The sequence below is a fragment of the Ochotona curzoniae genome, unplaced genomic scaffold (genome assembly GCF_017591425.1).
Source record: "Ochotona curzoniae isolate NIBS_2020 unplaced genomic scaffold, NIBS_Ocur_1.0 scaffold_3223, whole genome shotgun sequence".
In the NCBI taxonomy this organism is placed as follows: Eukaryota; Metazoa; Chordata; class Mammalia; order Lagomorpha; family Ochotonidae; genus Ochotona; species Ochotona curzoniae.
This window is the reverse complement of record NW_024467108.1, coordinates 5059432-5075645: the sequence shown is the minus strand read 5'-3', so window position 1 is coordinate 5075645 and position 16214 is coordinate 5059432. Positions and strand designations below refer to the sequence as shown.

General features: G+C 48.0%; 1 protein-coding gene across 2 annotated transcripts in view; it reads left to right on the top strand.

Moving 5' to 3' along the window:
* The window catches only part of LOC121145348 (microtubule-associated protein 6-like), a 53649-nt gene extending 37759 nt beyond the window's left edge, over positions 1 to 15890 (top strand). For both annotated transcript variants that reach the window (XM_040964103.1, XM_040964102.1), the window contains 2 exons: positions 13293 to 13506; positions 15690 to 15890. In XM_040964103.1, the coding sequence (XP_040820037.1) occupies positions 13293 to 13506; positions 15690 to 15890 (415 nt within the window). The remainder of the gene's footprint in view (positions 1 to 13292; positions 13507 to 15689) is intronic.
* Positions 15891 to 16214: the final 324 nt, after the last annotated feature.

Genomic DNA, 16214 nt, shown 5'->3' with positions numbered 1-16214 from the left:
AAGAGAATCAATGAGGCAGAAGAAAGATCTCAAAATTGGAAGCTATTTCTTGTCACAATGGGGAAACAATCAAAAAGCTGGAAGCAGAGCTGAGTCAAGCTAAAAAAGCATTCAAGAATGATGACACTATTAAAAGGCCAAGTACATGAGTATGGCAGTTCCAGAGGTGCAAAAAGAGAAGCTGAGTTTAAAAATGTATTTAATGAAATAATAAGGGAAAATTTTCCTAATCTAGAGAAAGAATTGGGAAACAAGATCCAACAAGGTTGACCAAAAGCGATCTTCACCATGACACATTATAATCAAGTTCTTTTCAATCAAACACAAGGAAAAGATCCTGAAATGTGCACATGAAAAAAAATCAATTGACATATAGAGGAATAACAATTAAATTCACAGCTGATCTCTCACAGGAAACTCTACAGGCTAGAAGAGTATGGAGGGACATATTCCAGATTCTAAAAGGAAAAAATTTTCAGTCCAGGATAACATACCCAGAAAAACTTTCCTTTGTCTTTGACAATGAAATAAAATTCTTCCACAGTAAAACTCCCACCAAAACCAAAGGCAAATGTGAAGAACATCCTAGTAAAATAACAACAGAAGACTAAATGAGTGAACAACCGATTGCTAAAATGACAGGACCTAATGACCACATATTCATATTAACTCTGAATGTAATGTAATGTAGATTAGTAGACTGGATTAAAAAACCCCATTAATCTGTTACCTACAGAAAACACATCTCACCAACAAAGATCAGTAGCAACTATATCTCATGGATTTTGATGTTTTGGCTTTTATTTTAATTTTTTCAAAATAGTTTTTTCTCTCATATAAAATTCTTCACTGACTCATAGATCATACAGTAGCATCATTTTCTTCAAAAAGGTTCTTGAAGGCCTAGTGTGTTACCTAGTGGCTAAAATTGTCACCTTGCATGCCCAGTGTCCCATATGGGTATTGGTTCTAATCCCAGCCACTCCACTTCCCATCCAGCATCCTGCCTGTGGCCTAGGAAAGCAGTAGAGAATGATCCAAAGCTTTGGGAGCCTGTACCCACGGGGGGGACCTGGAAGACATTCCTGGCTCCTGACTTTGGATCAGCTCAACTCCTGTTGTGATCACTCATGGAGTGCACAAGAAGACAAAAGATGTTTCTTTCTGTATCTCCTTCTCTCTGAGTACCAGTGTGGAGGGAAAGAGACTCGGGGGTGGGGGAGTCAGGGAAATCTCAGAACCTTGCAACTGTATCATAAAATATTAATAAAGAGTAAGAAAAAAATCATATTGTCGCATTCCTTTTCATCACTGAGTAGTACCGCATTTATTCATTTTATCTGTTTATTCAGCAGATGTATACATTAGTTGTGTCCAGCTTTTTGACTACTGTGAATAGTACTCTTTTTCATATACAAATTTTTGTAGATGCATGTTTTATTCCTCCTTGGTGTTTAGTAGAATTGCTGGCTCTTAAGTTAAATGTAGAGTTAACTTTAAAAAAATTTATTTTTATTGGAAAGTCAAATATACTGAGATTGGAAGAGAGACAGAGAGGAAGATCTTCCGTCCTTTGATCCACTCACCAAGTGGACGCAATGGCCAAGGCTGTGCTGATCCGAAGCCAGGAGCCCAGAGATTCCTCCAGGTCTCCCATGCAGGTGCAGGTACCCAAGGCTTTGGGCTGTCCTCAACTGCCTTCCTCAGGCCACAGTCAAGGAGCAGGATGGGCAGCAGGGCTGCCGGGTTTAAAACCAGTGCCCATATAGGACCCTGGGCACGTGTAAGGCAAGGACTTTAGCAGCTAGGCCACCACGCCAGATCCTAGAGTTAATTAAAAAAAAAAAAAAGATTTATTTATTTTTATTGCAAAGTCAGATATACAGAGAGGAGGAGAGACAGAGAGGAAGATCTTCCGTCCGATGATTCACTCCCCAAATGATCACAAAGGCTGCCACTGCTGCGCAGATCCAAAGCCAGGAGCCAGGAACTTGCTCCAGGTCTCCCACACAGGTTCAGGGTCCCAAGGCTTTGGGCCATCCTCCACTGCTTTCCCAGACCACAAGCAGGGAACTGGATGGGAAGTGGAGCTGCTGGGATTAGAACCAACGCCCATATGGGATTCGGGTGAGTTCAAGGCGAGGACTTTAGTCTCTAGGCCACTGCATCGGGCCCCCTAGAGTTAATTTTTAAAAAGATTTTTGTTTTCTGCAGTGACTGTACCATTTTATATTCCCATCAGCAACGTATGAGAGATCCACTAGTTCCACATCCTTGGCCGCATGTACCATCAGCATTCTTAGCCGACTTTATTTTAGAGTTGTGTAGTGGTATTGTTGTATCCACTTGACCACTATAACAGAATGTTACATACACTAGTGACAGTCACAGCAAAGTTTTATTGCAATGAGAGACAGGACAACCAGTCGACCAACCGGCCAGGTCTGACGCTCGTTACCAGAGTGTGGCCCAGACAGCACATTCACAGGGCTTTTGTAGGGGCAGTTTACAACAGCTTCAAAGGGTGGTTTACAATAGCGTGTAAGGTGAGGGGGGAAATACTGCACTTTCCCTGCCAATCTCGGATTCATGGAAAATAAGGCCCCACGCAGTTTCTTTCAAGCCAAGTAAGCAAAGCAGAAGTTACAAAAGTGAAAAGTACTACAGTTCGCAATGAGCCATGTTTGCTCCATTTTGTTTTCAACTCTACATTATCTCCTTGTGACTTTAATTTATACACTTTCCCAATTACTAATGGTGTTATGCATCTTCTTTTGTGCTTATTTGTCATTTGTATATTTTCTATTAATATTTTTTGAGTTTTAAAATTGTATTCTCTTACTGTTGAGATTTTTTAAAAAGATTTTTTTTTTCCATTGGAAAGGCACATTTACAGAGAGAAAGATCTTCCATCCACTGGTTCACTCCTCAAGTGGCTGCAACAGTCAGAATTGAGCTATTCCAAAGCCAGGAGCCAGGAGCTTCTTCCTGGTCTCCCATGTGGGTACAGGTTCACAAGTCTTTGGCCATCCTCTATTGGTTTCCCAGGCCATAGGAAGGGAGCTGGACAGGATGTGGAACAGCCTGGATATGAACCGGTGCTCATATTAGAATTTCAGCATATGCAAGATGAGGATTTAGTCACTAGGCTTTTGTGCTGGACCCGTTAGTATTGGCTAATTTTCTGATTTGAACACCTTCGCATGGCTGATTTCCAGTTACAATAGTTTAACAGTCATCAGCTCACCCAGCGCCTCGGTGTCAGCTCTGTAAGCCAGTACACGCCAGCCTCCGCACACTCCTGTCTACTTGAGCACTCAGCTCAGTTGCTGAGCTCTGTTCTGCCCATACTTGTCTGTGTCTGTCAGTCACACACCTGACTTCCTGTCGCTTCATCCAAGTCTGAAGCCAGGTAGTGCACATGCGCAGACCTTGTTTCTTTCTCACAGTTGTTTTTGGTAGTTGTAGATCTCTTGCATTTCCATAAAAATCTTCAGATCAGCTTGGCATTTTCTGCTAAGAATCCTGCTGGGATGTCGGCAAGGGTTGCTTTAATTGTGTGGATATATTTCTAGAGAACTGTCACTGTAACAATATTGAACGCTCTAATTTATCTCTAATCTATCTCCTTACTTAGAACATTTCCACAATGTCTGGCAGGGACGTTATGTAATTTTCAGGATGTGGGCATTGCACTTCTTTTGTTATATTTATTCCTGAGTGTTTCATTGATTTTGATGTTACTGGTGAATGAATTTTTTAAATTTCTATTTTCCCCTGTTACAACAGCCTTGCTAAACTCACCCTCTTGTTTTTCAGCTGTTGGCTTGTTTGTTTGTTTTATTAGAGCCATACAGACAGTGAGAGCTCCCAGCTGCTCGTCCACTCCCTCAGTGTCCACTCCCACAGTGGCCGGAAGCTGGGAGCGCCATCCAGGCCTCCCACATGGTCAACAGCGGTTATGGCTGGAGCCGTCGGTGCTGCCTCCCAGGGTCTAAGAAGCTGAACCCACGCATCTTAACCAGTGCTTTAAGAGCCAAAGATCTGTCCCAACTAGCTTTCCTTTTCTTTCTTTAGATTCCTGAGGGTTTCCTAAATACAAGACCATGTTCTATGTTACAACACTTTTGCTTCTTCTTTCCCTACACCGTGAATTCCTTTTCCATATTAGACTAGCCATGACATCTGTACACTAGAATGAGAGCACGCACACATTCTCAGGGATGTCTCTCTAGCGCAGTGAGCAGTCTATCCATCTAATAATCTGAAGAGCACTCCCACCCACTGAGTCAGTCCCTAAGGGCTGGGCCAGGCCAAAGCCGGGAGCTGGGAACTCAGTCCAGAACTCCCAGGGGAAGCAACCATCACTGTCCCCCGCAAACTCCCCACCCCCCCTTCAGCGCTAGAGTCATGAACAGGAAGCTCCCACCAGGAGCGGAGCCAATACTCAAACCCAGGTCCAACAGGCATCTCAACCCACAGAGGCAAATGCCCTCTCCTTTCTGTTATATGAACACAGCGTATCACATTAGTTGATTTGGAATGTTAAACTAGCCTTGTAGTCTTGGGATGAACTTGTTCATGGTGCTGAAATCTTCTTAGTTGTTGTTGGACTTGGACTTGATCCATTCATGTTTGTTTGTTTAAAAAGATTTATTTTATTTTTATTGCAAAGTCAGATATATAGAGAGAGGAGGAAAGACAGAGAAGGTCTTACTCCCCAAGAGACCGCAACGGCCAGAGTTACGCCAATATGAAGCCAGGAGCTTCTTCCAGATCTCCCACGCGGGTTCAGGGTCCCAAGGCTTTGGGCCATTCTTGACTGCTCTCCCAGGCCACAAGCAGGGAGCAGGAGTGCTGGGATTAGAACCGGTGCCCATATGGGATCCTGGCACGTTCAAGGTGAGAACTTTAGCCTCTAGGCTACCGCACCAGGCCCGATCCATTCATGTTTTGTTAAGAGCTTTAACATCCATATTCATAAGGTGCATTAGCCCACACTCTTCTTTCCTTGTGATGCCTGTGACTGACTTGATGTAAGGATGTCAGAGTAGTATTAGGAAACGTTTCCTGTTTTTTTATGATTGACATATTGATTTGAAAGGCATAGTTACAGAGAGAGGGAGAGACAAGGAGATCTGTGTCCCACTGGCTTATCCTGCAAATGCCTACAAACCTCAGGGCTGGGCCAGGCTGAAGTCAGGAGCCAGAAACTCCATCTGGGTCTTCCACATAAGAGCAGGGGTTCAAGCACTTGGACCATCTTAGGCTTCTTTCCCAGGCATGTTAGCAGAGAGCTGGGTTGGAAGTGGAGCCTCTGGGATGCTTTACTGCTCTGCCACAAATCCAGTTCTCCTTTCCTCTGGCTTTGTGAGTTTTTTGTTTGTTTGTTTGTTTGTTTGTTTTATGTTTTTTGGGTTTTGTTTTTCTTCCCTTGGATGCAGTTTTTAACATTAGTGCTTCTTTTTTTAATGCTTGACATGAGTTACCAGCGAAGCCACCTGGAACTGGACTTGCTTTGAGGAAAGATTTTTTAAGTTACTAATTTATCCAGATTTTTGTTTCTTCTTTAATTGGGTTTTGTAATTTGTATCTTTCTAAGAATTTTCTTATGTCATGTATATTGCCAAATTTGCTGACATAAAGTTCTTTGTAGTACTCCTTATAATTGAGCTACATTTTTAAGGGGTAAATTAGCATGGTTCTAAAGGAGGCATGAAATGATGTTATTTGCTGCAGCATCTCTATTTGTTTAAAAATAACTAATTACAGCGCCAGTGTAGTGGTACAGTGGGTAAAATTGTTGCAGCCATTTAGGGAAAGAACTAGTGGATAGAAGATATCTCAGTCTCTACCTCTCTCTCTCTTGTAACTCTGCCTTTCAAATAATAAATGTTTTGTTGTTGTTGTTGTTTATTTGTTTTAAATTAGGGCTGGGCTCAGTATGGTAGCCTAGTGGCTAAAGTCCTCACCTTGCACACACTGGGATCCCTTATGGGCACCAATTATAATCCCGGCAGCCCCACTTCCCATCCAGCTCTCCCATCCAGCTTGTGGCCTGGGAAAGCAATGTTGGGCAGCCCAAAGCCTTGGGACCCTGCACCTGAGTGGGAGACTTGGAAGAGGCTCCTAACTGTTGGCTTCAGATCAGCTCAGTTCTGGCCATTATGGCCTCTTGGGGAGTGAATCAGCGGATGGAAGGTCTTTCTCTTTGTCTCTGTCTGTAAATAAAATTTTTAAGAAACTAAAAGCTATAGTTACTTTCCATACAGCGAAAAAATATTTAGACAACTTAGATTTAATTAATATTTTACTAAATGCACAATACAGTATGCTTAACACTTTTTTAAATTTAATTTTTGATGATATTTACATAGTTGATCAGGGTGGGAAGGATCAAGCATCTGTGGATAGTGGGTGAGACCATTATTTACACATTTTATTTTTCTTCTTCTTGTATATGGAGGAGAGGAGAATACAAGAGGAGAAACCACGCCCAGCCTCCCTGCTTGACACTTTTTAACACGTTTTATCTGAAAGGCAAAGAGAGAGACACCTTCCATCTGCTGTTGGTCCCCACCGGCCCTCTCTCAAGGTTGCAGAACATCCAGCCATTAGGCTGTGGAAGGCCCCCAAGACCATCTGGTTTGGTCTAGCCAAGGGAACCAAGGCTGAATTTTACATTGATTATAGTGCATGACTCACAAATGATGTAAAAAATAGCCAAACAGCCGTTGGCAGGAGAAAGTTTCCCCATCCCTGCCTGATTCTCTTTCCTCCTTTTTACACAAAAGCAACTGAGAGACACACCCAAGCAGATGCAGGTGCATGGAACTAAAAGACCTGTTCTGGCCCATTTCTGGCCAGGAGGACAGATGCTTCCTGCTTAAAGGAGGGAGGAGGCTCCCTGGGCAGCTCACATCCTTCCTCCTTCTAGGCACCTCTAGGAGAATGAGGTTTCCTTTCTCTTGAACTTCCCTAGGCACCTCATTCACTGCCAGCCTCCCCCTGCGCTCCCCAGGGGTGGGGAGCCTGTTTCCCTTCTCCAAGAATGTTTTAATGTAACAAGCACAGACAGTGCTTAATCTGTTTCTATGACAACCAAGCCACCTATGAAAATCCACAGAAAGATCTTGGACCACTAAGACTGACAAGCACCGCCTTCTCCACAAAGCAAAGGATGTTTAAGATTTTGTTTTTTTTTCCCCAGGATTTCAATACAGGATAAATAAACCTGGGACTAATGAGAAGAGAAATGGAGTTTTTACGTGACTGCAGTTGGCAGTAACCCACCAAGTCCCCACTTTTGTCAAAAAGCAATTGGACCCAATTGTCACACGCAGGCATTCCTCACTGCTGGCAAATCCTCTTCCTACGGTTCTCCTTTTGTGACTTTCTCGCCCATGTCACGTCTTTTCAAATGAAATGAAAGAACAGCCTCCATTTTTCTCCTTGTACAGTACTTTCTCTCCAGGACCAAACCCTCTCCCCGTGCTTCCCATCCCACCCCTCACTTTCTTCCTTCCGCTGGGACCTGGGTCTTTTGCCTTTGGCTGTCTTCAGTCTCCCCACCCATAATTAGCTTGTTCAAAACTCTCCCTTGAATCACTGCCAGCAAACATGCTACAGTGGGCCGGGGCCTTCAAAAGCCTACAGCTGTTTACCGCAGGGCCTCAAGGCTTGGAGATTGGATTAATCAGGCATTCCCTGAATGCTACTTTGTTCCAGTCTAACTTGAAGTATGCTCAGAAATGAGCCTGGTACTGGAAGCTGCTGCCCACAGGTTGCCCACTGTGAGCACCAGAGGGCCAACCATTGCTGTCAGAATCTAGCGTGGTTGGGCAGTGTCTGCAGCTCCCCATCCCACAGCTTGACCACATGGCTTGGGGAGGCAGGAGTTACATCTCCTCCTGCACACACGCCCCCTGAGCAGGCAATTCTGCAATGAAAACCAACACATGTATTCTACAGTTAGCCACCTTGGGGTTGTAATTCTGATGCAGATAAACAATACCTGTATTACATTCACACTTAGCCTCCGCATCAGTCCTGCACATAGAGTTCATGCTCACTCCCTTGTTGAAAGAGTTGATGTGGAGCTAGTCGTGGGGTTCAAGCTGGGCTGGAGCCCTGGTTCCTGCCATTCCCGAGCCTGTCCTGCACCTGGTGACCTGCCGTCTCTGTTCTGGCCCAGGCTCCATGTTTGCTCTCCTGGTTAGCCTCTGGCAGTCTGCATCCCATGACACAAGCGCAGCAGGTGCACTTGCTCAGATTTGTGGCTGGGAGGCGTGACTGTCTTCTAATGAGGGCTCTAGGCTGCTCTGTTGTCTGACCTACATTGCTCACAGCACTCTTGGGCTTTGTCTCGCCATGAGCCACACCATCTGTGTGTGTCTGCCTTACTGTGGGGCTAGGTGGGGAGCAGCCACGATAGGAGAGCCCTAACTCTCCCTCCGCAGGCTTTGCAGTAACTCAGCAGCTGGAGGGGAGGGGGCAGGAGTATGGCAGGAGGAAGCAGCATGAGAAGTGCAGCCTGTGCTGGGGAGGGGCAGGGCTCAGAGCTCCCACCAGCAAGCACTGCCACACCCACAATGGGCTGCTGCAAGACCCCCTAAGGGGACACCTTTACAGAGCTTCCCACAGGGCCTGGCACCCAGAGAATGTTAAATGACAGGCAACAATAAAGAATGCTGGAAAGGTAACACAAGGAGAGGGAATACATCTCGTGTCAGTATTTAGACCTTTGTAGTGAAATCTTTATTGGACGCCTAGGGCCAGGCCACAGGGCCCTGCCCACTTCCCAGGGAACCATCATCACACATGGCAGCTAGAAGGGACTAGAGTCAAGACTGTATCCTGTGGGCAACTGGAACCGGTGGACATGTTCCAGAGGGGCGGTAGTAGGCTCCCAGCTGAGCCAGGGATAATTAACTCCACATTCTGGGCCAGCTAAATCGGAAGTAAGGAGACAAAGATCAAGATATTGGTATAGTGGACCTGATGCCCCCCATGGCTCAGGGAGGGGAGCCTTAAGGCCTGAGTGAGGCAGAAGCAGAGGGTTGGGCAAGAGGAACTGATTTTCTTTGGAGACTGCGTACTCCAGAAGAGGCCCAGAGTCCCACGTTAACAGCCACTGTGAACCTGACAGCTGTTCTAGGTGCCAGAGGAGCAGTGCCAAATATACTTTTCCACCACATCTCCAAGAAATGGCTCCAACTGGACCAGTTTTGCTGTTCCTTAGGGGAAGCAGCCTCTAAGTGCTTGCTTGCTGGCACAAATGAGGAACCGAGGAACGCATTTGTCCACAGTATGCCTTCCCACTGGTAGCTGGTACAGTGCCAAGTTCTCTGCCCCTGCAGGCATTGTGTACAAGTCCACCAAAGGTTCTGATTGGAGGGGATAGGGGGCCTTTGGCAGGTGGAGATGGCCCTGTCAGCTGTGACTTCTACACATAGTACTATAAGGAAACTGGGACATGAGGCCCTATCTTTGCAACTCCTGGTACATTTTCTTAGGAGCACACATAGACAGGGCCTGACTCACTCCAGACACCTCAGGCATGGCTTACTCATCTGCATGGGCCACAAGCCACACCCATGCCTGGTGTCTGGCAGGTGACAAGTGAACGCATGGAAAAAGAGTCAAGCAGAAATATAGTTGCACAGGAAGGGGAGATTATGTTAGAGGAGCCCCTGAACTCCTGGCAAGCAGCACCCCAAGAGTGTGACCCACGTTGCTCTCAGTCAAGCATCTCAGGGCTGGAAGGCCTCAGGCATAGCCTAGTCTGGTCTATGCTGCATAATGGTCCCTTCCCCAGCACTGCACAGAGCAGGCCAGAGCCCTGCACAATCACCCTCCAGCAAGGACAGACTGAGCACACCACAGCTCTGTGTCCTGCCCTGGTCCCATAGGCTGTGACCTCTCACTGACCTGGGCTCACTTGCCAACTCTAAGGTCTCACATGAGCCATTTCATTTCACTGCATCCCAGTTACCTTCTTTATGAGCTGGGTGTAACACTGTCCCCTGCTCAGGGTTATCATTAGGGTTACAGAGAAAATACAGTAACAAAACTAGGAAACACTTCATCTTCTAAAAGGCAGCAGATCAGGAGTCATTGATGCTATCATTGCATTTTATGATCAGTTGTCACACATGGCTGGAGGGAATTTTTATGAAGGAGCTCACAGAATGTTCCAAGAGACGGAATTCAGGCTTAAACCCACCAGGCTACCCTAATTACAGTGACTGTATTATGAGACTCATCAAGAAGGTCTTGTGAGGATGATGTATGAAAGTTAAGACCAACCAGGGTTTGCAGAAACCTTCCCGTAGGAACATGTTCCATAGAGAATGCTGTAGGCTGCTGTGGCCGCTGCTTGCAAGGGGCAAACCAGAGACAGTGCTCAGCACCAGCGTGCACCCATCTCTGTCCTAATCCGGAAGCCAGCAGGGGTAGAGGCAGAAAGCCAAGGTTTCCACCATTATGCCAGGTTACTTGTAGACTGGCTCTACAAGTCCAGACCCAAGATCTAGGAGCCCACGTGACAGGCAGGACATGGGGTCCTGAGAGTAAAAGAAAGGGAAGATCAGGTGTTTCTAGCAGGTAACGGTGGCTGCCCCATAGATACCCTGGGCCAGCCCTTGGCCTGTGTGCAAAAGTTAGGTCATGAGTAATGCTTGAACCTGAGCAAGGTGGAGAAGGGAGGAAGGGCTGCAAGGACATGATCCAAATAAGCCTCAATGAAGGGGGCAGAGGCACAAGGGCATCAATCCACATTCAGTTCTCTCTAAATCTCCCCACATCAGTGTGTGGGCACTACCACCCACAAGCCAGAGACCTGGCATTGGCCTCTCTCCCCACTGCCTCCCTTGCCTCCTTCAACTACTGCTTGTCAAGACCTGCCCAGTCTCCCTCTTGGCTCAGTGACCTCTCCTCTGCCCCCCACAGCCACCATCCTACCACAGGTCCCCTCCTGGCTCACTGCACAGTCTCCTGCCTAGCCTTTGGCTTCCGGCCTCCTGTCTGCCCACCAACGCACCCACCACTGCCAAACTTTTCTTCAGAAAAACAAATCTGGTCATGTGTATCCTTGGCTCAAAATCTTAGGCACCTCCTGTTTCAGACCAGATCGTGTCTGGGCTGGCCCCAGGACCTCCGTGATCTGCCTACAGTCTCTACTGCCCGCAGGATCCCAGGGACCTCACTGCCAGTGGGCTTCTGTGTGTGCTCCCCAGCCCACCTGAACCCTGCCCCACTTCTCTGACTCCCACTCCGGGCTGTGCTACTGCTCTTCTTGCTCCGGCTGACTCGCCCTGGAATACCCTCACACTCCTCTGCCTCCCACCCCTTGGGTTCAAGATCAGCTCTGACTTGTTTGGGTTTCGACATGTGCAGTAACCTGCTATCCCTCGGGAAACAATCTAAATATCTTGTAAATGAATGGCTGGGTGAAGACCAGTGAGGCGGTCCATACCAGACCCATTGGCAGGGCAGAGCAGATACATCAGGGTTTAGGGCTACTGAGTCCGTGCTGATAGGGCTTCTGGGTGGATGCCCAGGCTTCACTGCACACATACATTTGAAGATTAGGGAACAGTGTCTTAAGAAACAGTGGTCTTTGTCTTCATGTTCAAGCCAGTTCCCCCAGAGACATCAAGAGATCAAATGACAGCCAGCACTGTGGTGAAGCTAGTTAAGCTTCCACTGGCAATACCAGCATCCCATGTGTGTACTGATCTGAGTACACTTGAATTCCAGTTCATTGCTAATGTGCCTGGAAAAAGCAGCAGAAGGCCCCTGCACCCATGTGGGAGACTCAAATGAAGGTCCTGGCTCCTGGCTTTGACTTAACTCTACCCCAGCCATTGCTACCATTTGGAGAATGAATCAGAATCAGAGTATGGAAGATATGTGTGTGTGTGTGTGTGTGTGTGTGTGTGTGTGTGTGTGTGTGTGTGAGACTCACTCTCTGTAACTCTATCTTTCAAATAAACAAACTGTATCTTTTTATGCATTAAAGAATCATAAAACAATCAATAAATGGCTCATTGTTGCCAAACTGGCTTTATCAGCTAAGAGGGTCTCGGGAGAAAGACTGTTTAAGAACCTTCCCCCAGCTAAGGGAGCTAAGACTTGGAGCAGGGATGGGCCTGCCGCATAGCTTGTCAGAGCTAGAAACCTGGATTTTTCTTTTCTCCTCTATGGCCTCCTTGTTCGTGGTGCTTATTGCTGAACCCCCAAAAAGAGAGCGATTGGTGAAGTTCATCAAATAGACTGAGCAGCACCAGACTCCACAGCGACATGCATACTAACTGCTCCATTCCCCCAACACAGCTTCTCCGGGCTCCCAATGAAAGCTGCCCTGCAGAGCTTTAGCATTCAGTCCCACATGTGTAGCCAACAGCATGACCCCTTGCAGCCTCCCTCAGCAGCTGCATTTATCTGACCCTCCTGTGAACATCATCAGCCATCTACCCTCTAGCTCTGGCAGATCAGAAACAGCTGATGAAAAACCAGGAGCAGGATGGCCTGGTATCACCAACAAGGAAACCAAAGCAAAGGCTGAGGGCCAGGAGGGCAAGCAGCAACAGCCATTCACCACCAAGCACCAGACCCTCCTGAGCACACAGACCCCAGCACGGGCCCTACATGCTGCTCAAATCCCAGCCAGTGATCAGCAATCATGTAGACATTCCCCAGGTTTGTTGTTGTTGTTGTTTTTAATCTCTTAGTGATTAGGATGGCTAGGATTCTGGCAATGTAAGAAGCAGCCCCTCCACTGTTCCAAAGACGATCAGTCCTTCAGGGTTCTGGGCATCAAAGAATCTTCCTTCTGGTGGTTGTGGGGGATGGAATGGAGTGGGAGGGAACGGGCATTTGTTGATAGAACTCAGTGTAGCAGACCTCATTCATTCTCACTTCATTTTGCAGCTTCTTAATCCTGCATGTCATCACAGGCATCCAGTATCCATCAAATTTGGGAGTGGCTAAATGGTTTGAGTTTTTCAGCATTGTTTTAGAGAGTGGAGAAGTGAGGCCCCAGGGTTGGAACTGCCTGTCTATCCTCACAGTGTGCACCTCAGAGGCTGGGCCCATCGCCACCCATGATGTTACTGCTGTTACCACCATGTGTGCACCAGCACCCCACGAAGGAAGAGTTGCACTGTGCATGATGAACACATGGCACTAACTGTCTAGCCCCCTCTCCCCTCCAGCAGCCCTTTTGGGGGTGGGGATTGTCACTGCTACCAGGCAGAGGACATTTCACCTACACTTTCTTTGACCAACAGGAATGAGTTCAGAGCGTGGACGGACATCAAGCCCGTGAAGCCAATAAAAGCCAAGTCTCAGTACAAGCCCCCGGATGATAAGATGGCTCACGAGACCAGCTACAGTGCCCAGTTCAAGGGCGAGGCCAATAAGCCGAATGCAGCTGACACCAAGGGCCTGGAGCGCAGACGGATACGCAGCCTCTACAGCGAGCCCTTCAAGGAGCCGCCAAAGGTGAGCCCCAGCTTGTGGGGGGAGATAGGGGGAACCCGCCTGCATGGCCTGTTCTGGAGAGGATTATGAAGCATCGCTCCTTGGGGGCTCCCACCCCCACCAAAACACACACACACCCATTGTCTCTTCAGCACACTGAGGCACAGGGTACCTGAATGGAATCTTTTGTTAGAGTCAGAAGGAAAGGTTAAGAAAGAACAATGCCAGAAGCTGGACAGCTGAATGACTGGTAGATTTCTGGAGTAACAGCTTCTGAGTCTGAGAAATCCAGGGGGAAAAAAAAAAAAACCACCTCACCTGACCTAACCTATAAATACTCTTGGCCCTGCCCTTACAGGACTAGCCTGGGGTAGCAGGCCCACTCCTGACCCATCCTGGCCCCACTTCAGCCACTGCACCCTCTTTTCTCCTGGCTCCCCTGAAAAGCACCTATCCTCATTCTTCCCTGGACAGCACCATGCACCTGCAGCTCTCACTCTGTCTTCACATACCTGTCCCATCAACTGCAAGACCAGTCTAGTTAGCAAAACAAACGGCTTATGACAAGGGATTGAGGGTTTTTTTGTTGTTGTTCTGTTTTGTTTTGGTCTTTTTTGTAATGGCACTATCCTGCCCCTTATTCGCACCTCACTATGAGCTCCGTACTAGAGAAGCAGGGTTGCTAGTGGGACACGAGTCACAACTGCCAGGCAGCCTAGCTCGCTCTGTGACTACTCATCCAATAGTTTTTAAAGATTTATTTTTTATTATTTTTTTATTGGAAAGGCGGATATACAGAGAGGAGAGACAGAGAGAAAGATCTTCCATCCGATGATTCACTCCCCAAGTGAGCGCAACGGGCCGATACTATGCCGATCCGAAGCCAGGAGCCTCTTCCGGGTCTCCCACGTGGGTGCAGGGTCCCAAAGCTTTGGGCCGTCCTCGACTGCTTTCCCAGGCCACAGGCAGGGAGCTGGAAGGGAAGCGGGGCAGCCAGGATTAGAACTGGCGCCCATATGGGATCCCGGGCGTGCAAGGCGAGGACCTTTTAATCACTTGCGCCACCGCGCCGGGCCCCATCCAATAGTTTTTAGTCTGACAGTCAGTGGAGCTTTGTTTGGCCCAGAACCAATTTCTGAGTAAAGTAACCACCCAATGCTCCACAAATCTCTGAGTAGCAGGCAGATGCAAACAACTGGTCTACTTTACAATTTGCAAGGCAGGGCTGATTGAAAGCCCGGGGAGAACATGACCTGGTCCCTGAGACCCAAACACAGCTCTGTTCATCTACAGATGAGTTGAGACCCAGACCTCAGGCTTGGCTTTGGACAAATGAAGATTCAAAAAGGAGGAAAGAGGAAAGATTGGGGGAAAATGAATCTTGAGATGAATGGTTTAGGGTGGGAAATACCAGGTTGATGGCTCAGGCCAGTGGCTATGTCCTGAGAGTGGGAGGGTGAGCTGCAGGAGGGAGCTTCAGGAGAGTGGCTCAGAATAGCCACTCTCAGAGGAATTGGTCAAGGCAGCCAGCTAGGCAAGGAGCAGCTGGCAGGGCAGTGTTTGTGGCCAGGCTGCGAGTGGCCACACTCACCCCAAGCATCCCAATGAGGACACATTTGGGGAGCCAGGCAGACCGCAGGGGCACACTCTCCCAGAGGCCCCCACCTCTGACACAGAATCAGGTACATTCCTCATCTGCAGGCTCTGTGCCTTTGCACCTTGCCACCTCTCAGTCGGAGTCTCAGGGTGATGGAGTTTGTCAGCGTGGCAGAGGAGAGCAGCACACTGCAGAGGGCAGGCTGACTCTTGAGTGCCTGGAGGTACCCTATGTCACTCCTCACATTTCATGACCCAAAGCCAATCACATGCAGGAGCCAGAGGTGAACAGGTGATGTCAGGAGGGGCAGGAGATAGAGGAACATGATGACATCTCCCAGAAGCAGGGAGCTGGCAGGGTGAGGGTACCTCCACAGCCCACGGTAGTGATGCTAGGTTTGAGCGGACAGGGAGCTCAGGTCAGAGGAGCCTGATGCCCTGACATCACCAACAACAGACACTGGGCTTGGTCAGGGTCAAGCTTTGTCACTGCTGTCATCTTGCAGTTAATACTGGAACATCTTCTCTCTCTTGATTCTCTCTCCCACTCCCTCCCCTTTTGTGTTGTTTTCTGTATTTGCGGTCTGTCTGTCTGTCTCTCCGTGCAGGTGGAGAAACCTAGCGTTCAGAGTTCCAAACCAAAAAAGACCTCAGCGAGCCATAAGCCTCTGCGGAAGGCCAAAGACAAGCAGGTGGTGTCGGGCCAGGCCGCCAAGAAAAAGAGTGCGGAGGGCCCTGGGGCCACCAAGCCCGACGACAAGGAGCAAAGTAAAGAGATGAACAATAAACTGGCTGAGGCTAAAGAGTAAATTTCACTGCACTTTCCTCTTCTTTCTTCCTCTTCTTTCTCTCTATCTCTCGTTTTTTAAACAACAGACAAAGGCCACAAAACTAATTAGAGGCTTCTCGTCTGCCTTGGTCCTGAGTGTTGCAGGGGTTTGGCCTTCTTTCTTGACACATCCTGGCTCTAACACAGAGGGCACCACCTCTTCCCAGGCTGCCAAGCCCCTGGAACACCAGGAAGCACTGCTCTCTGGCTGTGTCCTCCCTGTCCCCATCCCTACCCTGGAAATTGGCATGCTGAGGATGGCAGGCAGGTCTTGGAGGGGATCCAAGGCATCTGCCAATGCACC